Source organism: Ochotona curzoniae, unplaced genomic scaffold, assembly GCF_017591425.1.
Source record: "Ochotona curzoniae isolate NIBS_2020 unplaced genomic scaffold, NIBS_Ocur_1.0 scaffold_4506, whole genome shotgun sequence".
Taxonomy (NCBI): Eukaryota; Metazoa; Chordata; class Mammalia; order Lagomorpha; family Ochotonidae; genus Ochotona; species Ochotona curzoniae.
Window position 1 is genome coordinate 12,793,953 of NW_024467119.1, and position 26,925 is coordinate 12,820,877.

The following is a 26,925-nucleotide window of genomic DNA, read 5'->3' on the forward strand; positions in this document are numbered from 1 at the left end:
ACAAGTACTTCACTGGCTACGATGCTCAGTTCAGTATAAATGCTCTCAGGAAAAAAATCAGTCTCCAAGACAAACTGAACACAAATCTTTACGATCATCTTCTCTGAGAATTTACTTAGTTATTTTGTTCAAAATTATTTCTCTTATAATAAATGTGAACCTTTGCAGATTTAGCATTTTCCCAGACAATATGTGTATAGAGATCCTGACGTCAATAAAAAAGAAAAAAAACTATAATTAAAACATTAAAATGCAGATAGCAAGCTGATCCAGCAAACTAGTGAAAATGTATTCTCGTACATTTGAAATTTCCTTTTTAACAATTAAGATTAAATGATTAATACTGTTTAATTCCTCTATCCTAAATATGTAATACCTAATAGAACTGTAAAGAAATTGAATTGCAGTTTCACTAAAAGATTAAAATCCCCCAAAATAATAATGAATAGTAGAGTATCATGAAATATATGAATGCAACTGTAAGTACACTGAGATATCTTCAAACATTCAGACAAAATACACATTATTTTTGATAATATGCATGCAGTTTCGTAAACATGTTTCAACCAAAATGAACTTTTATCAAGTTGTTACAATGTGTCTGAAAAGCATCTAGTTGAGTCAGTAAGAAGGGTAAAACACCAATGTGAAGAGTCCTTATCAGAGTGACATGAATTTTGTTGGTTAATTCTAAGCAAGAAATGTCAAACTGATTTTGGACACTGGGGGAAATTGGAACTTCTGGGTCTCCCACATGGGTGTATGGAACCAAGAACTTGAACCATTTTGCTGCCTCCCCAGGAGAATTAGCACCCAGCTGGACTGCACTTGGAGCAGACAGGCCAGGAATTGGAATCCAAATGGGATGCAGGCATCTCAGGCAGAGAATTAGCTTGCTAACCCATTGTGAAGGCCCCAAGATCAGTTTTCTCTTTTTGAAACAACACTATTTTAAAAAGGAATGTGGGGCCCACTAAAGTGACCCAGTGGGGTTAAGCCCTACCTGTAAGCCACATCCCATTTGGGCACCAGGTAGAGATCTGGTTGCTCCACCTACAATCCAACTCCATGATGAAGCACCTGACAACAGAGCTGAAAATGACTCAGGTGGTTGGGACCCTGCCGCCTAAGCCAGGATCACGGCTGGAGCTTCTGGCTTCAGCTTGTCTCAACCCCTGCCACTGTGGCCACTTGGAGCATGAACCAGCAGATGAAAGCATTCTCTCTCTCTTTCTCAGTTACTTTCTCTCTATATAATATCATCTTTTGAATAAATAAATCTTTTAAAGATTCATATTACATGCTAAAAAATCCCGATTTAAAAATAAAATACCAATGAATTACACCCATTCATTTACTCATTAAACATCCACTAATAGCTGTCGCATGTTAAAAGCAGGGCAACTGTTGAGAATTAAGTCATTAATAATACATTCACAATGGCTGATTAGAAGCCAAGAAAAAGTACAACAAATAAAGGGAAGATGGCTGTCTCTCACACGGAGTCCTGCACTGTCACACTATGCAAAATCTTTCAGTGTAAGAACAGCAAATGATTTGAGAATTAGGGGGAAAAAAAGTGCCCTTTGCTTGAGAAAACATCATAACCTTGGAATGTTCTTAAGAGAACTTGCAATTTCTTAAAAGAAATATGAATCTGCACAAAGACATCACTTAATAATTGCACACACTGGGACATTCGCTCATTCCTTCAAAATACTTAGCTAGTGGTCTCTCTGGGCCAACACAATTAGTGGCATTAGAATATACTTCAATAAACAAACTACAGTAAAGTTCCTATCCTACTGGAACTCACTGTCTCAGTGACAGACCATAAATGTACAAACTAAGTCTTATTATTTCAGAGCCTAACAAATGTCGTGGAAAAACATAATACTGGTAAATAGAACAAGAAAAATAGAGGGGAAATGGTTGTATTTCCATGGACTGTAAGAGAGACAGAGAAATGGAGATGTACTTCCTTGTAAATGCAACAATCTGGAAATACTTGTGAAAATACACTTGAATCAAATGCTACCAAGGCTTGTAGAATCATCAACATTTTAAAGATGATGAGTATACATAAGAGCTAAAGTGATACTATAGGTGTCTTGAGGCTGGAATAGCCCTAGAGTTCAAATTAGCAATGAGGCAAGTGGACTTTGGGGAGTGAGCAAGAGAGAAGACTCTGGAAGATGTGGCCAGCTGGAAAAGTTCCAGTGCCTGTGGATTATGTCTTTTACTTTTCATAAAATGGAAATTCATCATAGGGTTGTGAGCAAGGGTGTATCATCAACTTAAGTGTATTCAAATGGTCCCAGTGGCTGCCATGGAGGTCAACAGGGAAAGTAAGGAAATTAATTACGAAACTACTGTGGAAATCTAGTTATTGAAATAATGTTAATTGAGATGAAGCCATTAGCAATGGGAGTTGTGGCACCTCACTGCTTTATAGATGCATCTTCACCTATGTCGAATAGGCAGGCATTACTGAAGTTAAATGTGAGATTTTATGACTGTGGATGTGTGGGGCGGTTGTATCAAATTATTACAACCACCGAAACATACTTGGTTATTTTAAGCATAGGCCTGCTGCTGGGTTGCTTCTTTTGCCTTTGCCCTTATTGGAAAACAGCCCTAGTAGTAAGGTTGGGTACTTAGTCAAGAAGGCAGCATCCTCGCTGTATCGCTTTCCTTCAGCGCTGAGAAAGCAGGTTCAATGCCTTTGGGTCTAGAGCTGCCCAACATGAATTCCCCACATTTTGCCTACATCCAGTAGCACATAGCAAGAAATAATGACAATTCACAGAACCTCTGCATTCCGTACTTTACAGGGAACGGGAAAAAGTGTAAAGTCACGATGGAGTAAGTGCTGCTGATAAGCAGATAAAGAATTTATTCTAGAATATCTAGGTGAGCAAAATGCCATGACACAGGTGCATAAAAGTGAATATAGCATCAGAGGAGGAAGCCAGGATGCAGCTATGCATGGGCACATGCCATCAATACTAGCCCTGAAGAGGGTGGAGTGGGGCCAGAATCAAAGAGCCAGACACACTAAAGCAGGAAACAAAAGGACGGGAGGGCTAGCCTCCAGAAGGGAGCAACGCTTTGCTAACTGAGAATTTTAACATGTGAGAGATTTACAGAATTTAAAACAATACATGTGTACTGGTTTGCCATTAAGTTTATGGCAAAAGCACAATAACAACAAGAAGAAACAAATGTGGATATTTGCTTCTGAATGTAAAAGGATGAGGGAAGAAGGGACATTGGTGACATGTCAGCTAAGTGCTGGCTTCCTACATGTTATGTCTCTGACGTATGATGCCAGAATACCTTTGGATGAGATGAGAAAATGTTCTCAATGACCTGGCACAATGGCTCACTAGTATAACACCCCCTGCAAGCACCGGGACACTTTAGGGGCACTGGTTCATGTGCTAGCTCCACTTCCCATCCAGTTCCCTGCTTGTGGCATGGGAAAGCAGTCGAGGATGGCCCTGAGCCTTGGGACCCTGCACCCGCGTGGGATACTCAGAAGAAGCTCCTGGCTCCTAGATTCAGATCAGCTCAGCTCTGGCCATTGTGGCCATTTGAGGAGTGAGTCAGTGGATGGAAGATCTTTCTCTGTGTCTCTCCTTCTCTGTAAATCTCCTTTCCAATAAAAATAAATAAATCTTTAAAAACTGTTTTTTATAAAAACAAAAGAGAGCCTCACCCTGAAGGAAAAAAAAATAGGTGTAGACTGATGGAAAGGGTAAGGTAATTGTCTAAATAAATTAAACACTAGTCAAAGAGAAAATAAATTTACACAACAGTTAGCACCGAAACAGTCATGAAAATATAAAAGCTTAAGATTTTAGGCCACTTTTGTATCCAAGATACACCAGTTACAGAACTGACACAGGGAGTAAGAAAAGTTTTCTTGCCTTCTGGATGTTGCAGTGCACAGTCATAAACTCTGGGGCGTCCACAGACAGTTTGCTAAGAAGGGAGAATTCCAGCTTGACGTAAGGGAGACTCAAAAGAAGATCAAACTGCAAATCTCAGAGAACTCGAGCCAGATGCGCCATCACAACCCTTCCTGAAAGCAGTGCTTTCCAACAATAAAACTGAGTCTCTCCACGCTTCGAGGATGTTCTAGCTAAATTTATGTTACTCACTGTTTCTTGGCTGCCAAGGTAAGGCAACTATGAATTTAAATCTCTGGGCTATTAACTCTGCATAAAATTTGCATATGAGTTATAATCTTCAGAGTTGATAGGAGGAGTAAAAACGAGGAACTGTGGTGCTTTTGGCTGTTTCTATGTAAGGATGAGTAACTCACTGGAGAAATTTTTTGGTTAAAAAAGAAGACAATATTTGTGTTGGAAAAAGTCTCATATAACCTTAGGCTTTCAGAGTGAAAGGCCACAGGGTAGATAGCAATGACCATTTCACTCTGTGGAAAGAGGATCACTTCAAAAAAAAAAAAAGCTGATTCTGAGACTGCTGATAATTTCACCAAAAATACTTTAGATGTATTCTTTAAAAATTCAATTATTGTGTTTCTGTGAAATTTAGGATAATTTGGAGTAGAGTAAAATATTTTTGCCATAATCATCATTGCTGTTGTCAACATCTTTAAAAGAAGTTGAAGGCATTCAGAGAGTCAAGAATTAATTCACTTAGTAAGTCCAAGGGAGAGTAGTTTGCTGTCAGACCAGAATAAAGTTACAGCGTCAACTAATGTGATTCTGCAACAAAACACTAGTCATTGCTCAAGATGCCCATGGTTCATCTTTACACAGGAGTAAACAATTCTGAGCCCAAGAATTTCATTTCACATCTAAGTACCAGACGCAGCTCTACAGAGTCTCCTGAATACCTAGCTGCAAAACATTTAGTTCCTCTGCTGCCCAACAGAAACCAACACTGCATACTACCTCTCTCAAATCAGCACCATGACATACACTGTTGAATGTTTTCTTTGAAATGTCGAGGGATCAGTAAGGTGTGTTGAAACCTAGTCCTCTGCTACAGATTCTGTTCATATCTCAACAGCTCCACAACTGGTCCAGTTCCTCGCTGATGACACTGGAAATCAGCAGAGGATGCTCAAGACCTTGGTCAACTGCACTTATGTGGGAGATCGCAAAGAAGCTCCGGGCTGCAGGCCTTGGACAGGCCTAGTTTCAGTCACCGAACCAATTTGGCGAGTGAACCAACACATAGAATGCAAGCTTTTGTTCGTTTGTTTATTTGTTTGTTTTCTGTATCTCCTTCTCTCTGAATTTCAAGTAAAAATAAATAAATCTAAATTTTTTAAAAATACAAATGATAAGGGGGCAGTGTTGTGTTGTACAGGCAAAGTTGCTATCTGTGGCACCAGCAACCCATGTGGACACCCAATGTGTCCAGCCTATTCCACTTCCCATTCAGCTGCTGTTCACGAGCCTGGGAAACATAGCAGAGGATGGCCCAAGTCCTTGGACTCCTGCACCCACATGGTAGAAACCGGTGAAGCTGCTGGATCTTGGTTTTGGATTTTGCCTAGATTCCATCATTGTGGCCATGGGAGGTGGGAGAGGGGTGGGAGGAAAAGGTGTGGGGAACCAGCAGTTGGAAGACAGATCTCTCTCCCTCTCTTATCATAACTCAAATAAACTAATCTTAGGGGGAAAAGACAAAACAAAAGGTAGGACTAGAAATAATGGTGATGCTTTAAGAACAGAGTTGTGGCCAGGCTGGGCCAGATCATAAAATCCACTGCCAGATCTGAGAACCTGGATATGGGGCAGGACAGGCTGGGTTGGGCTGCAACAGCAGGCAGTTCACATTATGCCGGGGACTGGGGGGGTGACTGTGCCAGGTTAACCTACAGCACCCACCAGCATGAGCTGCAATCTGGCACAGACAAGGCAGAACCAGACTACAGAACCCGTCAACAAATGCTGAGGTAAGGCAGGCCATGCCAAACTGGGCAATAGCACCTACCAGTACACGTGAGAATCTGGGGGAGGGTTGCAAGCCTGGTAGGAAGGCAGTGCAGGCTCCCCTGCTGGGGCATTATTCCAACTGCTGAGCATGAGAATTGGGACTAGGGGCAGACCAGGCTGGGCAGGGCCACAGCTTTTGGTCTACATGTGAAGGGGACTAGGGGAGAGCCAGGCTGGGCTAGCCGTCTGTATCCAGTGGTGCATGCATGAGCCAGAATAAGTGCGGTCTGGTTGGGCTTTGCCACAGCATCAGCTGGCTAGTGCTACTAAGGGGCAACTGCTATCAAGCTAGACTGCAGAAGCACCTGGATAATAAAAGATCCCGGGCTGGGAGTTGACCCAGGAGGAAAACTAGGTACTTTTCTAATGGGCTTCAACTACCACTGGTGAACATGAAAACCAAGGAAAGGGGAGGGCCAGGCTTGGCAGGCAATAGCACCCACCAGCACAAATGTGTGCTGGACATTGGGGCTGAGTTGAAACAGGCTGCAACACCCATATTCGTGTATGGGAGTTGGGATGTGGGAGAGACTGACCCAGTCTGTTGTACATACTAGCAAACACAGAAACCAGGGCTGGGGGTGGGCCTGCTGGGGGTTATTGGAGGTCATGTTAACTAGGCTGCAATTCCTCCCAGTGTATGTGAGGGCCGATTGTCTGGTCCTCAGCATCCATTGCTTTGCATAAGAGATGAGGCTGGAGACAGAACTGCTCCAGCAATTGCAACTACCAGTGCGTGTCTAGGCTGATGAAGGTGACAGAGCCAGACATTGTACTGGCAAGCACACTCAAGGATCAGGTCTGTGACGGCCTCAGACAAGATGCATGGAAGAATTTCCTCATGCTTAGATCAGTGAGATAAATAGCATTTCAGAACTATCAAACCCACTTAAACAGGACCCTCACAGCACTGGAGACCCTGGGAGGACACCGGGTGGCCGTTCCCCATCCCTGGGTACTAAGGCTGGTGAGAGGATTGATCCTGCTTCTGCCCTTATCTTCCTACTTCACCAGATACAGGAGGAAGAAAAAGAAAACTTGGAAACAGTAATCGCATCCACTTTCCCCTAAGCTTCCTCCCTCTACACTCTGATGAACTATGTGAGCATCATAAAAATTTTAAAACAAATAAATCATAAAAAGCACAGAGTTGTTTAAGGTTTAGTGTACTCATCAATTATGTTAAGTAGTTTCACTGATGTTTTGGGACAAATCTCTCATGTTTCTAAGTTCCCTAGGGAAATATCTATAAATATCATAAAGAATTGCACGTCTGCTTTCATTTGAGGGTATTAATGTTGTTGCATTGGGAAAACTTACATCAACCTCAGAGTGCTTTAGTTCGCAAGCTTTAGTTTCCTGAAGTGCCTGAAAATAAAAACCACTGGGAGCAGCTCTGTCACCGACAGTCATAACTTTAAAAAAAATCTTTTAATTTATCCTTCTGAATGAAAGTATATTTCAGAAGCGGAAACTTTTTTATATGAATAGCATATCAAAGATTCATGAAATGCATTTACCGTGAAATGCAGACTTAATGTGAATAAACTATTAGTAGGAAAATTATCTTAAATGATTTTTTAAAACGCTAAGATATTCAGCTTTCCTTTCAAAATGGCACCTACTATTCTGTTATGGAAAACCGAGACTCCTTAAATTCATGTACTTTAGGGCTCAGTAAGATAGCTCAACTGGCTCATCTTCCCCCTGCCAGCTCTGGCATCCCATATGGATGTTGACTTAAGTCCTGCTTGTTCCACTTCCTTTCAAGTTTCCTGCTTCAGAGCCTGGGAAACCAGTAGAGTCCAAAGTCTTGAGAATAGCAGGTCCTTATTACTAAATGGTTTGTGATTCTGTTGGCAATCACTGGAACTCTGTACCATGATTAAAGTGAAGTTTCCACAGGCATACCAAAGTCCTAACAGTGCAAAAAAGAAGAAAAATAAGAAAAAGAAAGAAAAGAAAATGTAAATTCAGCACCCCGGTAGTTATTCAGAGTAATTAATTTCATGTTATCACTGTAGAGTTTAATATCCAATTGCACTGATTGATTTCTAATTGTTTTACTTCATTAGTCTGCTTCCCTGAATTCTTACTCAGTGAGAAAATAAGGTCACTGAAAGACAGCACAGCTCCAGCTATTTCTATAGATTTCAGAATGTTCCATAAAGGGGTCAGCAACTTGACTCCACAAGCTCATCTTCCACTCTGTCCTGGCTGCTCCACTTCTCATTCTTCTCTATGTGTGTGGCCTGGGAAATTATTAGAGAATAGGCCAAATCCTTGGGATCCAGCGCCCATGTTGGAGACCCTGAAAAGGCTGTGACCTCGGACACCTGGCTTCAGATCAGCTCCGCTCAGACCGTTGCAGCCATTTGTGGAGTCAGCAGATGCAAGAAGACCTTCTCTCTTCTTCTCTCAATGAATCTGCCTTTCAAGTATAAATAAATAAAAATATTAAAAGTCTGTATACAAAAGAATGCTCAGTGGAGTAGAATGAACACTGGAGGGAGTGAACAGATTTGAATGGAAGGCGGTTAATTTCAGGAAAACCACTTGAAAATGTTATTTCTTTACACATTGCCCAAAACATTTCTGTACTCAGAGTGAACTTAATCAGCAATGTAATGGCATACTCATATATATGCTTGATTCAAACATGAGTTTTCATGAGTAGTTTCACTATTCTACCACGCCTACACAACATGCTGAAAAGACTTACACAAGGCAGTATTGCAACGTCTAAAGACAGATGAAGAAAGTAGGCAGGCCACTGAGGATGCTTCGAAAACTCTATCCCCAAAAATAGCAATAAAGAACAATGGTGCTTCAGAGTGATGCTTTATATTCTATGCATATCAACTTACAACATGAAGCTTTACGCAGATAATTTTCTATCACACATACCGATGAGATCATTGAACAGTTCAGTAACAGGGTTGCCCTGATTCTGAGCTGAGCCACAGGGAAGTCTGATGTTTCACAGAGGAAATGGATCACTGAGCATGTCCTAGTTAAAGAGCATATCAACTTGCCAGACACAAAAACAGAATTTACAACTACCTTCCTGGCACGTAGTGGACAGAACACAGCATCCAGATTAGACAGAAAGAGGCCATCATTCATCAAAATGAGAGATGGTACAATAGGCTGTCACGAGGTGTTTTGGTGGAGAGCTTTTGGGAAAAGTTGCGTAAAGAAAACCTGATTGATAGTTGTCACAATTTCCCCACGGAGATGGGATTAGAAATATCAGACCATCTCACAAACGTGATTTCTCTCAAAATACACACCAAACACCACCTGCATCAGAAACAAGGGATGTGTTTTTTAAACTATGCAAAACCCTGGTCCCTTACTTAGGCATACTGAATCATAAATTTAGAGTGTGAAGTCCATCAGAATGTATTTTAAGAAACTCACAAGGTAACTCTTTTTAAATTAATTTAATCTTGTATTTTATAATAGCTCCATAGGCCTGAGACTCTTCCTCCCCAAGCCCCCTCATCCAATTGATCCCCCTTACATTGTTACAATAGCATAGTCCTTCAGTCAAGTCCATCACTCTACTATTTAAGTGTATCCTGACCCTGCAGGTATGGACAATGGCAGAGAATCCAGCATTCTGCAGTCAAGACATATTGAACAGTTTCACTGGGAGTCCATCTCTGATTTGGAAGTAGAGATGCATAAAACTTTATATCTTTACATCTCCATGACAGTTTCTATTACATTGTTCCTCTAGATGACTATATGTGCATGCTTTTGTCAATTCTTAAGCCCACAAAGAGTTACTGAAAAACTATTTTCCATTGTCAGTAAACAAAACAGTAATTATTTAATGAAATTTCCAGAATGGAGACAGTCCCATTCAGTGAATAGTTTGGGCAACATTACAGTGTCTAAAAAGACTATTAAGAAAGGAGGCAGGCTAGTTAACCAGACTGTATTAAAGGATAAGCTCTTTTTGAGGGTTCTGAAAAACCTAAACTATCATCTTTGATTAGTGCTCTGTGTCTGGTTCTTCAGTTAAAAGGAAAAAAAAGAAAATGGTAAACAAAAAACAAACCTAAGAAAAACAAGTTTCCTAGCAATAGGTTCACCACTAGTAAGAAATGGGATTCTAACGCTTGTCTGAATAACAGAGACGATCAAACCCATTTATCAAGGAATTATTTTAACAAAGACTACTGTTGGCCCTTTCTTAGCCCCAGGAATCATCCTACAGAAGCAGCCACTAGAATACACAGTTCCAGCGCCTTGCAGTCAGAGTAAACCCTGGAGCCAGCGTCGGCTTCTCTGAGAGATCAGAGGAAGTCAGCAAGTGGAGGATGTGAAAACAGAGCTTTCGAGGATGACTGCAAGAACATGGGCTGAGACAAGGGAACAGCGCTTACCATGCTGTGTGGCGCCTTGGAATATAATGGCTCTAACCCTAGAATTCCTTCATTTAGATTTCTTCTCTCCTGAAATAGATTGGTGACACTGGAGAGATCACTTCCTATTTTTTACTTCAACTTCCTTATCTTAAAACACAGCAATGATAACATCACATCACAAAGATACTGCTAGGATCAGATAAGGAGAGAAAATTATAGTTCCTTGCATACTAAAATAGACAAAACAATTCATTGAAACATGCTCACCTCCAATTTCAGACGATGGTACTTCCATAATGGGAAGGTAGGGAAGAAATAGAAGGCCACGTAGTGTTTTACAGTCAATAGGTGAGTCTCTAGCAAGATTAGCCAATGAACTAATCATGGATTTCTCATCAAGATACACACAAGCATGTTGGCAGGCACCATCCAATAGTGCTAATTAGGTGAATCAGATATGAGTTGCAGACATATTCACTGGCGTAGAATCTCATCTTTGAATTATTTTCAACACAGTAAAAAGGCGGGGGAGCAAGCACAGGACAAGAGCCTCATGTGAACCAAGATTCAGTACAGAGAAGCAGCTCGAGCTGGCAAAAGGTCAGGGAGTTTGTTGGCAGCCATTATCAGAAAGTTATCCTTGACACAGACACTTGGTTGAGGCTACTATATGCAACTAGTCAAAATATTTGTCTCTGGATATTTTCCTTGCAAATGTTCATATTATATCAAATTAATAGCCATTCACATATGACAATGATACAGTTCATACTTTTCCAAGTAGATGCTAATGAACATCAAAATTCTGAATGTTTTTCTATAAATGAAGTATTTTTCCCTAATTGCTACTATTTTGATACTATTATGTTGCTATGAATTATTTTCAGAAATGAAATGGATTAAGAGAATCAAAATTACATGGACTTCAGTGTCAACATAAAGTACAATGCTCAAAAAAATTGAAGATTTAATCAGTATTAGAAATGAAACTTTCTTCACTTTACCTAAGCTTAAAGCATTTCCTTTTGTTATTGATAGTCAGTGGTTCTAGTCATTATTTTAGCTCACAAATCTTCTATGCACTATATTCATACAGCCTGAACACTATTCCTCACACAGTTTATTCCGTGCATTCACACTACTTGGAATGTTAATAAAAGGCTTCTTAAATATCACTACACTAACATTTTAAAAATACTTTTTCCATGCCAGGTATCATAGCAATTACTCTGCAACTATTAATCCATGTCTTTGTTCTATCCATTCTGTCACAGACATCGTTTCACTGAATTCCACTGGTGGTTAAACGGAGACCCTGGCATATTTATCCAAATCAAAAAAACTGATTAGTGACAGAGAAAAGATGGAAACCAGAAAGTCTGCTTCAAACAATCCAGAGATTTAGCCAAACTAACAATCTGGTGTCTCATGTAACAATATCATCTTGGTGTATTTCATTTGGTAGATAATAAAATGCATTCAATCCACTATGTAGAAAAGTTAAAGTAACTGAAAATGAGGCCTAGCAATTTGTTGTCACTTTTCTTTCCTCTTTTTTGGAATTAAACTTGTATATATTGATTTCCAAAATCACAATTCTAGATCTTTAAGACTAAATACAGAATGCCTTCAAATAGGATAGTCAGATAACTGGAGTTCCTATTGGTGGTGTCAGATGGCATGACAAGCACAGTGCATATATAGCAGTAACAAGCTCTACGTTAGATGACCAAAAACAACATGTATGAATGTAAAGACATTCTGACTATGGTGGGAAATTTCCAGGGCAAAAAGAGGCATACAATATGTAATATACATATATTAAAAATGCATGCTTATAAATGTAAATAAATATTATCTAACCATAAAATCACATAAAATGGTTGCTCATGCATTTTTAAAAATGATTTACTTGTTCACAAGGCAGAGTTACAGAGAGAGAGAGACAGAGGGACAGAGTGAGAGTGAGGGCAAGCAAAAGAAACAACTTCCATCTGCTTGTTCACTCCCAGATGGGCGCAATGACCAGGGCCTAGCTCAAGTCAGTCACTTGGCACTCCATCTCAGTTTCCCATGTGTGTTGCAAGGCCCCAAGCATCTGAGCCACACACATTAGCAGGGAGCATGACTGGAGGTAGAACAACCAATACTTGAACCCTTGCGCCTACGCAATGCTGGCAGTGCAGAGTAAAGCTTAACATGCTGCCCCACAATACTGACTACTAAAGGGTTGCTCTTTAACAGAAGAAAACAACAGATGAGCCTAGAGTAAGAATCAAAGTGAGAATCAGAGAAAACGCATACGCCCAATGATGGTCTCTTATGGTTTAAAAATGTAAGTGTATCATTAACTGAGGTATAAAAGCAATGGATCCTTCATGACTGAGATATAAAATAAAACAGAAGGAAAATAGCAAGGGATGGAGGAAAGCATGGAAGACAGTGCAAATACAGAGAGAGATGAAGAAAGCATCCACAAATCTCAGATATCTGAAAAAGCATATTCTTCCCGAAGATTATGAACAACTGGTTCAAAACCATCTATGTTAGGATGGACCAAGATCGGACTTGTGGCTCAGACATGGATCAGGACACCTGCGTCCTACAGGGAGTGCTCGGGCTGGATTCTTGGCTCTGGCTGCTGAGTCCCACCTGTAGTAATGAGTAAGTTGGGAGGCAGTGCAGAAGGCTGCAGTGGCTGGGTTCTTGGACAAACAAGGCGGGCTGCACTAAGTGCACAGTTCCTCACAGGAGCCCAGCTCCACTCTGGCTGCTGCGGGCATAACAGGAGTGAACCAGCGGATGGGAGTTCACTCAGTCTCCCTCTGCTACTCAGATAAATAAATGTAAAAAAGGAAAGTACATATATGTAGGAATGTTTGCTCAAATTAAACAAAAAAGCTAAGTAAAATTTACAAAATTCAAGGAGTACATACTCTTTTTTGAGTGGAGTTAATCACATAAAATCCAAGTAATAAACCCTGTCTTTCCACAAATAAAGGGAAAATATAATGAACTGTTTCCACTCCCAAAATAAAGACATATGGCTCAAGATACACTACAACTGCAGACATAATCTTGATTTATGTGATCAATGTAATGAACCAGGATGGTCTTATAGATTTCATATTTTTCTTCCTGCTTAAGATCAAATATAACAATTTTTGCTTTTGGCAAAGCTAACACTTTCCTGCAGTTTCAAGTCTACTGTCCAGAGATGGCAATGCTGTAACCTCCAAGCCATGATCATTGGCATTCCAATGCTGGGCAACTGCGGGCATCAACATTGAGGCTGACTGCTGGCAGATTCAGGGGCTTTCCTCCAAGAAACTCAGACTTTGCTCCTTGAATTTGTTCTATTCAATAATTCTCTGAGTCCCTTATTATGTTTAAGATCACTCTTTCCTGAGTCTTGCAGTTCAGAAAACCAACATTAAAAACATTTTTGGCGGGCCAGGACGAATGTTTTAGGATAAGAGCTCTTTAAGGAAAGGGAAACTCAGGAGCAGCAACTGTATTGTCAGGGAATCAAGCATCTGTTTAGCACCTCAGGACAGCCATCCGACAAAATCAGGAAGCATGATATAACATCACTTGTGCTCTCCTCAAAACACTTCATCAAGACAGCACTTTTCCCGAACAAATTGCACCTGTTTTACTATCATAAGAACATAAAAAATAGAAAAAAATGTGCAAAGGGTTGTATCAAAATGCACTTCAAGTTTATGGAGCTGCTGTTGTGGTGTTGCGGACAAAGCAATGCCTACGATGCCAGCATCATATATGGATGAAAATTGGGGTCTTGGCCACTCCACTGTTGATTGCATTTCTTTTAATGCACCTGGGAAAGCAGGGAGAAATGACCCATGTGTTTAGGCCCCTGGACCCACCCGAGAGACCTGGATCAAGCTTCTGGCTCTCGGCTGCCGTGTGGCCCACTGCAGACATTTGCGAAGTACACTGCAGGATGAAAGCTCTCTCTCTCTCTCTATCTACCTCTCTAGCCTCTTCTCTCTGAAACTCTTAGATATGTACATATATATGTACCTACTTTAAAAGCACGGCAAGTTCAACAATAGCAAGATGCAGGTATTTCTGCAGAATTCCTGAATTATATAAATGATGGAACATGCTGGCCTTACATAAAGAACCCATGATGCGGGGGAAATGAAAATTTGAGATCTCTGGAATGTTAGATGAATGGGAGAATTGAAGAGACTCAAAACATTCTCAGTTTCTGAAACTAAGTTCATCGTCCTAGCATTTCAGATACTATAGACCTGAAATAAGAAGTCATTTCCTCATCTTTTCAATCTCCACTTCCTCCCTCATCCAGCTCGATTAACTGAAGGAGAGAAACAATTCTCTCCCCGCCTTAACCTTCTTTTCCAGCTCAACTCAAGAACTGAACATAGACTTGGGAGCCAATTATCGAGAAAACGTGGGTTGGCTACACACATACGGGGTCTACAGCTTCCATTTGACGACACAGGGAGAGGATCTACATATGCGAAAAAACTGGTTTCATGCTTCCCTGTTGTTAAGGCAAAAAAGAATTTTCTATATGATTCGTCACTAGAGTCAATGTGCTATTTTTGAGAGCCAGCACAGGTGCTAAAGGCGTCTATAATTACTTGATCAAAGTCTGGACTGGAAAGTGGCCTAAGTTAAAGTCAGAAACTGCAGGAAATTCCTTCTCTCTCTCTCTCTCTCTCTCTCTCTCTCTCTCTTGGTAGAAAAAAACAACAGTGAAATAGCAAATTGAAAGTAAAATTTTTTCCAGATCTGTGAACTCATCCGCTGTTCACATCTTTGAAAATGGCCCAGCAGACACTGTCTTTTCTAGGACAATGAGGGGAATGATGGAAAGGAAAAGAAAGGGAAAGGAAGGGAGGAGAGGGAAGAAAGGGGAGGGAAGGGGAGAGGAAGGAAAAGGAGGGGAGGGGAGGGGAGGGATGGGAGAGGAGGGGAGGGGAGAGGAGGGGAGGAAAAGAAAAAAGAAAAGAAAAGAAAAGAGAAGGGAAGAAAAGAAAAGGAAAGAAGAGGAAAAAAAGAGGAGAAGAAGGGAATTGAGGGGAGAGGAGGAAAAAAGAGATCTCTAACTTCTGTTTTGTTTGTGGGAAGACAGCTGGAAGCTGCAGGTGCAGGGAAAGCACAGCTGGGCTATAGGTGCTTTAGGAAGTGGCAGCAGCCAGAGTGGTGCTGTCCCGGGCAAGGAGGCTGAGCACAGATCTCATCAAGGCATCAAGGTTTAAATGGTAGGAAACATGGCTTCTGACACGCAGACACTGCGGACACATGGAGTGAACCCCAATGGCAGCAACGTGTAGCAAATGAATTTGAATTTAGTGACCCTGTTCCTTACTCAGGGTCTCTCAGTAAGTTTCAGAACTCCAGAAGATAGGTTAACACCCCTGCTAGCTTCTCCAAGGCATCTGCAACTATGTCCTCAATGCACTGGGAGAGGGAAACGGGTGGATGGAAACACCCTAACCCCTCAGCGGCTTGTGACTTCTGTCCTTGGAACTGACACCCATGCAAGGGACTCAGAAAAGCACTAACAGTGACGGAAACACGCTATGAGTGGCTTGTGATGAACCGGATGTGGGCCTGAGCATACACTGCAATTGGCACAGTGATACCTCTGATGTATCTCTCAGTTGTTTTACCAGATCTATGCAAGATTTACTCTGCAACGAGAAACATTTTGGGGGCTCAGCAGCCCATGAATTAAAAGCTGTAGTACTGAAGAAATGTCCACACTTAGGACCTCTTAGCTTCTCCTATAACAGAGGGAAAATACATCCCTGGGGAAATTAACGCCACTGTGAAGAACATTGGAAATCAAAAGGTGTTTAGGTGCACTTTGGCTAGACCACAAAGTAATCTCTACCCAAAGGATACCTGTACTCTAATGATGTTCCAGGAAGTAATGTGAGCTTGCTTTAAGGAGACCAGCAAACTGGGACCGCCAGGAAACAGCTGTGCCTTTTTACTCTGGATTCCCGTTTCCTTAAGTCTACCTCTGCAGAGTATTACTCTCAGGAGTTTGACCACCTCACAGTCCTGTAAGGCTTGGTGCTGCTTACCAAGCAAGGTCTCCAATGGAGGATGAGCACATCCTCCGGAAGCCAGGGCAAGAGGCAAGGGGCGAGTCCTTGCAAACACAGGGGTCACCAACGTTGCTCATGTTTCCAAACTACTAGAGCAGACAAGGCGGCTGCTAGCTAAGAGAGAAGTGGGCTTCAGTTTATTCAGATGTCTACACAGCTCTCGTGAGGGCAGGGCTCAAGTGCTTCAACACTTAGGAATCGACGTATCTCAGCGCACAAATCAAGTTCGGAACCTCTGCATGTTGATCAGTCAATTTCGGCTCTGTCTTAGAATGAGTTAATTTTCTCTTGGGCTAAAACATACACATGTGTACACTCACAGATTGCTAAAACTAGCTAATTGTGTGTGCCTAGTGCAGTTGCTTTCAAATAAAACATTTAAAATACACAGAAAACATGTTTGCTACATATACTTTTATGAGCAGATACAACTTTTAATAAACTGCTTGCAATAGGGGTTTTAATTTGAATGATGCATCTCTAAATGAGAACGCATTTTAAATTCTTTAAGAAACAGCAGAAATGTCATTGTGTAAAAATTCTAAATCCTTTTGACAAGTTATATAAACCAATTTTGTAAGAATATCTTATATGAAGGAGACACGCACTTGCTAGAAAACACGAGGTTCTCAATGTTAGCCTCTCCTAAGTTTCTCATGTTGCTCAGTAATATACGATACACATATCGGCAATCTCACACCCTTTGCAGTTTAATTATGAAGAGTTTATGAACCCATTCCGTTGATTTTGCTTTCATTTCCCACTTCCTCGCAGAAGTATTCTTTACTTTCCGTAATATTCATTTTTTTTCCCTTTCACACACATCATTTTCTTGGCGAGGAAACTGTTACAAAATTTTAGAATGCTTTCCTGTTGCAATACTATAACCACATTCTATAAGAACCAGAAATTTAAATCAATTACAATATTGGATTTCAGTGTCATATTTTGACTCAAAAAAGCATCAACCGAATTCAGGTAGCTTCTCTCCAGAGTAATACTTGTTATGAAAATATTTTACCTACCACGTAAACAGGCTAGCCCTCTTTCCCTTTACACTAAGCTACCTCCTACGATCAGGGAATCCTGTGTTGCTGCAGAGGTTTATGTCCTGGATACTCCATCCCCAGTCCAGCTTCCCATTGGTTACAGGTGTTATATATGTATATATATACACATATATGCATGCACAAGTGAAATCTATAATTTAGTAAGAGATATTATATATTAGATACATATATAGTACAGTTGCTTTATATATGTTATGTACATATATTATATACATGTTATTGTGTTATATATATGAAATTTATAATTTAGTAAGAGATATTATATATTAGATACATATAATACATATAGCATATATTATTGATATATTGGTATTGAATATTTTATTGATTTACATTATGCTGTATATATTGTATATAATATTAATATATACTATGTATATTATTTGTATCCTCTTTCAATGTGGTCAGCCATGCATGCTTAACAGTCATTGAAAAAAAATCAGCATTTAAAAATATCTGGAAAAATAAATTTTACATAAAAATCCCTGTAAAGTGCAGACAGCTTACGAAATATTCACATACTGAACAGAAACTAGTACAGCTCACTGCTATAGGGCCAGTACTTGAGGATTCTTCTGGTAGCCTCAAATTTACAGCTTTCATGGAATTACTATAGCATAAGGATTTTCATGGAAATTGAGTTAGTGAGTCTTGAATGATGACACTGAAAAAATCTTATTTTGATGCTTGGTTAGATTGGCAAAATCGTTATACTGTGTACCATGAGCAGTTGGGGAAAAAAAGCAATAAGCAAAAGTCAACGAAGTGTCTCCTGTGAATACAAATATTTGCAGGATAACCAGGCCCTGATCACCGGGATAAAGTGCATCTTCCTGACATTTAAGAGTTTCAATGTCAAAGAGCCGACAGTCAAAGACAACTGGAACAAATATTTATCTGTTGACCACCTCATGACACAAGGAAATTCACTTCCTGTACCTAGTTCATTAAAGCATTCTTTCAATGTGGGTGAGATTAAGTAAACTAGAGAATTTGTTTCCATCTAAAACGTGTTAATGGGAGAATTCTATGGAGACCAACTAAGTTTGAAAGTTGTTCCATACGAGATCTCAAACCATTAGTTTATGGACAGGCATTGTAGTTCAGCAGGTAAAACAAGTGTTTCCTACACCATCATCTCAGAGGCTGCACTGTGTCCGAGCTCTTCTTGGGCCAATTGCCTGTTAATGTGCGCAGGAAGGCAGAAGAGGATGGTGCAAGTGTGTTGCAAGTGTTTGAGTCCCTGCTATTGGTGACAGAGAACAGACCTCCTGGCTCCCAGCTTTGGCCTGTTCTAGACTGGCTGTTGTGGCCAGTGAAGGAGTGAACCAGTGGAAAGACAATCTCTCTCTCTCTCTCTCTATCTCTCTGTAAGCTGCTTTGCCTTTCAAATAATTCTAAAAATAAATTTCTAATGAATTTCGTATTTGTGTGATATAGTTATATATTTCAAATTTAGTGAACACTTATATCATCTAGAAACTGTGACAGCTGATAAATTTTAGCATGTCCTGCAGTCGAGCATATACTGAGGGAAAAAGTAATTTTCACTACTCTACTGATTTAGCACTTTGATTAATCCCATCTTTGCTTGAGAAGTAAATCAGGAAATATTAGAAGGCATTGGTAAACTGGAATTTATGGACATACTGTTTTTGCTTGTGGGAAAAAAAAGTCCTATCAACACGTATTCACTGTTGCTCAGATGATGAAAGGGCCCAGAGCAACTCTTTGTGAATTACTCAGGTACTGCACGTCATTTGGGCTACTTCAGAATATTTCCACCAACCTTTACAAATCAGGAAATCGTAAACTCCACTTTAAGTATTTTCTTATACTGAAGAGACAAACATTGATGTAACTGACATTGACAAGTTTTCGGGAATTATTTTGGCCGAGAGTTGACGATCAACTGCATTCTCTCCTTACATCACCAAAAAGGTTACATGAACATTGCATGAGTCAGTCAAGCTCATCGTACATGTTCGTGCGCCCTGATGGCAAGCATGCTACCCCAGACTGAACTGGACTGGAGGTGCTCATGAGGACTGAGATTTGGGGTCCAATCAGTTGGGACAGTTACAAATGTTTGAGCTTAATATCTGTCTTCTCCCAGACGCTAGTTGCTGGACAAACACAAGTTATAAATAATTCTTGGACTCGGAATGATTTCTTGCCATACAGCTGGCTGAATTTTTAAGTCAAACTCTATTTTATACTGGGCTTTCATTTTACCAGCAAGTAAATCTTCTATGTTGATCTTCTTGACAACTGAATATGTGATGGGAAATGTAGAGGAATTAGTAGCATGCACCATGTTCTGTACTCTCAAATTATTGTTCCTCACTAACTTGGAGATTTCTACATGGAATTCAGTTGCCTTGTTAATGTGGTTACACAACAGTTCACCATATTAAAATTTTGGTTGAATGAGCTTACCAAACAAAAATCGGTTCCATGCATTTCTGTTATAAGAAGAATAGAAATAATTTAAAAAAACTATCAAAATCTGAAAAGAAATTTAGTGCAGGTGCCAAGCAAGCAATCAAATAAACAAACAAATGAATTCTCACTGATCACATGGTAAATGAACAAATTAAACAGACAAAATTCTTGAATGTAAGAAAACAAAAATGAAAGTAGATATATAGTAGAAACATGCACTCTATAAAATTGTATGATATAAAGCATTTACTTACAAATGTACTCGGTCCAGAAACATGTTTAAGGCAGTCTATGGGTACGCCTATCTTAGCTTTTATCTGTTTAACCCATCAAGCATCCTGAGATGTAATCTGTATGACATGCTGAGCTTTACCAGATGGGGCGTCATCTCCCACATCTGTCAACCTTGTTCCCAGCTGCAGCAACAGACAGAGCTAAATCTAAGGGACCGGGTGTGGTGGGGTGCGGCACTTACCTGCTTGATTTGTGGTTACATTTACAGACACATATTGCCGGGCTCCTGGGCTCAAGTTGGATACTCCGTTCACTGCCTCAATCTCAAAGGTATAGTTTGTGTGAGCAAGTAGATCCACCATCATGACAGAGGTGTTTTTCAGGCCGGTTTGCTGGGGGAGGTACCTGACATGACGGCCACACTCCTCACACACACCTGCATGGGAGTTGCACTTCTTGCATGCAATATAATAGGACACATCTTTCCTTCCACCAGTGTCAGCAGGCGGAATCCATTCCAGAAAGACACTAGTCTCATTAACATTTGAGATGGCATTCCGAGGGGCAGAGGGGGGTCCTGGTTTGGAAAGTAAAGTGAGAAAAACATATTTTCAGATGATATGAATTAGGTATCATTTATCAAACTAACCCCTGGCCTGAAGGAAACAAAAGAGATCTGCAATCACTCATTTAGGTCATAACTTCTAGTTACCTGGGAGAAAGCTGACTATAGATTTTAGGGACATGAGTAGGGTGGAAGCCCTGTAGGAGTGATGAACAATGCTGTCCTAACATTTTTCAGGTGAGGCGGATGTTTCGCTTATGGTATATGAAAACACTCCTGGGGCAGAATTGTGTGCACAAGTAATGGCTGTTACAATTGTAGGGCTGAACACTAACTAGTAAGTGGGCCTCCTTGGGGTGTACACTACACATGATTCTATCCTTGTTGACACTGATCTGTCAAATTCAAGAAGCAAATTCCAACGAGCCCAGCTGAAATCAAAATGTCCAGGGTGGCTTTTGGAAACAAATTCTGTAGCTAGTCAAAGAATTAACTAACAGCCTTGGCTCACCTCAAAAGAAGCTGCCTATTGCTAAATAATGATGATAATTTGAAACCTCTCTCTTATGCCAAGACATCACTATGTGTTGGTCAAGATTACAACTTGAAGGAACAAATGTACTCTACTTCGCTGTTTTCTTCTATAGTATGGACCTGCCACTTGTGAAAAATACAAAATTTCATTTGAAAATAACCATGAGGAACACTTCAACTGGAAAAGGACAAAATGTTCATATTTTCATAGGTCAGGTAACAAATTTCAGCTTCTAACAATCTTCCACAATAAAGAAAGTCATGCACTTCAATCAAACAATTATACAGACTACTGAATCGTAACATCTGAAATAACTACCCATGTAAATGATATAACTTCAAAAAGTACTTAACAGACACATCGCTTTTTCAGTCCTATGGTAATAGAGAATGAATGTAAAAATCTGTCTCATTCTAGTGAGATGGAATTGGCTCACTAAAATTTTCACAATGAGAATCACATTTAGAATTCCTTAAATGATTTCTCAGAGTTAACAATATCCTAATTGTGTATTATTTTGTTTTTGAGCCTAACAATTAGCATATTAAAATCTCAAGTTATTCACATAATTTCTAACTCTCAAGTTAAGATAAAATTGAAATTTCAGTCACATGTTCAAATTTTGTGATCAGATATTCTCAAAGTGAAAATATAACAATTGGTTTGATGAAACAAAACGGAGCATGGTAGATGGTGAATGATTCAGAAACTAAATAAAACAAAGGAGGAGGTCGTTAAGTTGATCTGAATATACAGTGTCTGTTTTAAATACAAACAGTCACATTAACTTCTACTTAAATTTTATAATCATGACTACCAAGGAGTAAGTTTAAAACTGATCAGAAAGCTACCTAGTACTTAATGATACATAGCTATAGAAATACGATGTAAATGAAAGAATTCCATAACTACGAAATTGAAACTTTCTTCCCAAAACAACTTTTTACACTCATGAATAAACCCCATAAATTTGCCTTACATGCCACATCATATGCTTTAACACAGAATCATCCCTTTTATGTCAAAACAGTTCTTAAATGAGTACATAAGCATTCTTGTTTACTAAAACCTCCACTTACAGTGTAAGTAGACAACACGGGATTTCTGGAAAAATAGAAAAAGTTACACCCTTAATTTCTGAGGAAAAAAAGTAATGGCTAGCCCAATATGTCCGGCTGAAAAGAAGTGCTAAACTTCCATATTTTTTTGGTCAACTGAAATACACTTGTATTTAACACCTTTCCTGGAAGCCTATAAAACCTAGCAGTATTTAATCCCTTCTCTCTGACTCTACTGCTAACAGCCCCTCTAAGTCAAAATGAAACTCAAGTTCAAGCAAAGATCACCAAGATTAAAAAAACAAAGGGGGAAAAAAAAGAAAGAGGCCATGTCTAACCCACACTTAAATAATGTGAAACTCTATAAAACAGGTTTGACCTAAACTAAGCTGTGATTAATATGCTTAACTACAATGCAAATACATCACCCTCGGATTTTTCATTTTTTTTTTCTTGCTTGTTTGTAAAATACCGCTTACTAGGTAAATAAATATTTGCAACTATATTTCCACTATCCAAAGCAGTTTAACCTGTAAGCTCACTTCCAAAGAGCGAACAGCAAAGTGAGGTTCGGGATCTTGCTCTGAACATGGACCCAGTCGTTACAGGATCATATGCAGAATCAGCTGTACTCTAAGCACAACTAAACACACACACACACATACTCTCTCTCTTTTTCTCTCACTCTCTCTCTCTCTCTGGCAACGTATCAGAAAGATCTTATACCCGAATCCTAAGAGATACTTTTCATTTCCTTTCTATTTATTTATTTATTTTTAAGAAATACGTGCAGATTGTTTTTCTTTCGACAAGCACTGCTAGAACTCACACACTTGGACAAAGATGTGAAGTCTGCCTAGGAGTTTCTGACCTAAATTCTAAGAGCAAACTCTACAGATCACACGTGCCAATGAGGCACGATCTCCTCCCCAAGCCCAACCCTGACAAGCCTATCAGAGGGAGGCTCAGGTCTATGCCAACGAAAGCAAGTCAACAACTGGAATACTTAAGGAAGACACTGACTAAAAAACTGATATTTAAAAACAATTCAATATATATTCCGCTAACTTAAGCAGTTCCACTCTCGTGACAAAAAATTTTATTTTTGTTGGGGTCATTATTTTCTTCTATCTCATGGTAGAGCCTGCCTGAAGTTTAAAAAAATTAAATAAAAGAAAATAAAAACAAGCCCCCAAACTCAAGTTAGTTATGAAATATAGCCATGAGCTATTAGCTTTCAATTCTTTCAGCCATTGCAGTTCTACACAATCCAATGGTGTTAGCCAATGCCCAAACAGCATGTATGCCACCATCTGTGTGCGGTAAGAGAAACTAGCCAGATGTTACTGGTATCTAGGCACATATGCAGTTATATGTCATTTCCTAAAGCTAAGATGCCATGCAAACATGTAATATTCAATCAGCTGTATGCATATAACCTTATAAAGGAAGAAGAAGTGTGTTATATTACATAAAAAATACAATTCTTTATCTGGGGCACAGCCTTCCAAATACCAATTCAATGAGCCTCCTACCAGCATCAACATCATCAACATCCAGGTTCTTTCTTTGTCAAGACCTCAGTGCTCCCTCTCTATTCCAGAATCTTACTACACTCTTAGGTAGTGTTCACACTTCCATTTAAATACAAATCATATCCACTCATGCTTCGTATCGTTTCCACTCAGATGTTCTCCAAAAACATCATCTACTCATTGGCAGAAGAATTCTTCTCATTTGGTAATCATTCATTGTCTAAGATCCTAAGCCTAGACACAACAGGATGATCCTCACTAACGTGAAGCAAGTAATGACAGCAATACGGGAAACTGTGAAAATATTCAAGGTTCAGTTGACATTACGAAATTCAGAAACAATTTCAATGTGTGATGATTTTATTAAAAATAATCCATGATGATTGTCTACAACTCAAAATCAATAGCAAAATTCCCTAAGACTTCCTGAATTGTTCTGCAAGCAAATTCAAGCTACTGGGACCTACAATATTGAAATGGAGCAGGCAACGGAACCATTATGTGAGAAAAAAATTCACGTTTATTGCCTTTCATTTCTGTGGGTTTTTTTTTTACTGTATTTATTTTGCTTTCGGCAAAAATGTCAGGAATGATGTCATCAAGTAAATCAATGACATTCCCACGTAACTAATAAAACGGAGTCCTGAAATCACTCACAAATCGCTGAGCTGCAGATTTTGAAATTAAATGTTCAAGCTTTAGCCACTCTGCTTGCATCATTAGAAAAAATAGTTTTAATAATAGTAAAGGATACACAACTAATAATAAACATGACAGCTTTTTAAAAAGCCTAAATTGTAGTTTGCATGATTCTTGAATCGGGTGTACAGTCCCAGATCTACCTGTTCGTGGAAAATTTCCTGCCTAATTACATACACAACCCTCTTATCAGCCATGACAACTTCGAAAAATAAGGCAAAAGTGCTACTTACTTCATATATATGTGAACAGAGACCTGATTTTAGAAAAATAATCAAGCATGAAAAGGAAAGCGCATTTACCAACGTCATGCTGTATCATGAACAGTCAAATACATCACAAAGTAAAAGGAAAAAAAATCTGCACCTACATTTCTGATGTTGAAATTAAAGTTAGGGGAAATGGGGACTTCCAACAGCAGGTAATACAGAGACAGGTTTATCAATGCTTTCTCAAGGAGAGAGAAATGTGGTGAAACTACAGTGAGAAGCTTTACTTTAGGCCTGTTTGAGAGGAAAGCGTTAGATTGCTAACAGGCTCCACCATACTGTTTCTTCAAGCTGGTGAAAGTTAGTGTCACCAAATACTGTGGGTTTCCTTACTTGTGCATGCCATTGTGGGTGGATCAGACTCCCTCCTGAAATAATCCTTTTCACAGACACAAGAGGTTGATGCTTCCTCATGGGTGTAACTGTGGGGTGGACATTTGCTGCAGCTCTGGCTGTGAGGTGAGGCTTTGAAGAACCCAGGTCTGCACACTGTCAAGAGAAATAAGAGACTAAGCTTTTCCCAGGAACAGATGCAGCGTTTGTTTTTTGAATCATGGCAATATTTTGAAATGTATACACAGAGCACAAAAAACACAAATGTTTGCATCAATTGCAAGAAATTGTCATTGGCTTCTGGATCACAAATAGCAGGCTATTCATTCAGATAATCAAATGTCCATGTAAAATATTTACAGTGAATGCTACCGAAAGCATAGAAGTTTATTTATGCAAATGGAGTTTTTAAGAAATTATATTTGTAAGAGGCACATATTTATATGTATTCAAAAGTGAAGCACTTATTTAAATACAATGTTCCTTTATTCTCTTATTTCTGAAATGATGAATAAATGCAAATTGGTCCATGTACTCCAGCAATGGACAAGTACATAGTAGATCATCAGAACTCGGTTGCAGTGTTCAAACGTTACAATAAGTGGTAGCTTATGGAGAATGTCTAACTCAGCCTATATCATTTACATTATATTTATTTTTGAAGTCAGATTTTATGCACTTATTTTACATTCAACTCTATTTTAGAATTTTTCATGCTAATTCAATATTTCTTTATTCTAAGATTTGTAATATTTATTCTATTCAAATTACAATGATCTGTAAAGAGTAGAAACTGTGTCTACCTAGTTTTACATTCACAATACATATCAAAGTATTTGGCACAATGGATGTTCAAAAAGCATTGCAAAATACATACATGAATAAACAACATGATGTGAAATTTGTAAATAACTACATGAAACTGCTTAGCAAAATTTTAGCTATTATTCTATTAGTAGTTAGGTAAAATGTTTCCATGAAGTAAATCTTTCCTAGTCATTCAAATGTATTCTCCATCAATAATGAAGTAAAACTGTAGTATTCCAAGTACACACATGCTACGAACATCTGAAGACCACCTAACTGATGTTTGGAATATTTTTCGTGCTCGCTTTTCATGAAGTTGATCAATTCTATTTTTTCTACTTGAAAAATCCACCACATTTACTCAAGTGTATTGGTTCAAACATCAGTGCACATTTGCTGCATCTCAAAGGTGAACCTGTATTTCAGTTGGAATTTTGACAGACATAATGAGCTGGGGCTAAATTCCATATGCTGTAAATGATCCTGAGCTTTAGTAATCAGTGCTGAGGCTTTCTGCCATCACCACAAGTAAGCAGGAGTTGGCAAAAATGAGAAGGAACTCTTTTCTGCAGACCTAATTATGGTGATATTAAAGCCTTAATACTCTTACACATTCAGAGAGAACAGGAAGGTCTCGGAAAGATAAGAAGAGCCTTTTGATAGCATTAAGGGTTTTCTTGTAGTTAAATGATTAGGAAAAGATTTAAAATATAATTTTTCTCATAATAGGATTCCTGTAGCAGCCAATACCATATGTAGCAACAATCCAATTTTTCTTCTTTAATCCTTTTAGGAAAGCCATTCTCACTTTAAACTCTACTTGCTTTCAAAATCAGGATGTGTCAATCTACACATTATGCATCCTTGGAATTCATTTATCACTTATGAAGCAAAGTCACTTT

The 26,925-nt window shown here is 39.2% G+C and overlaps 1 protein-coding gene across 9 annotated transcripts in view; it reads right to left on the reverse strand.

Moving 5' to 3' along the window:
- Window positions 1–26,925, reverse strand: part of EPHA5 (EPH receptor A5) — a 325,738-nt gene that overhangs the window by 125,471 nt on the left and 173,342 nt on the right. For 8 of the 9 annotated variants that reach the window (XM_040967111.1, XM_040967109.1, XM_040967112.1 and 5 more), the window contains 2 exons: window positions 25,217–25,372; window positions 20,464–20,799 (listed from right to left, as the gene is read on the reverse strand). The exons of the other annotated variant lie outside the window; for it this stretch is intronic. In XM_040967111.1, coding sequence (XP_040823045.1) covers window positions 20,464–20,799; window positions 25,217–25,372 — 492 coding nt within the window. The remainder of the gene's footprint in view (window positions 1–20,463; window positions 20,800–25,216; window positions 25,373–26,925) is intronic. 9 annotated transcript variants of the gene reach the window in all.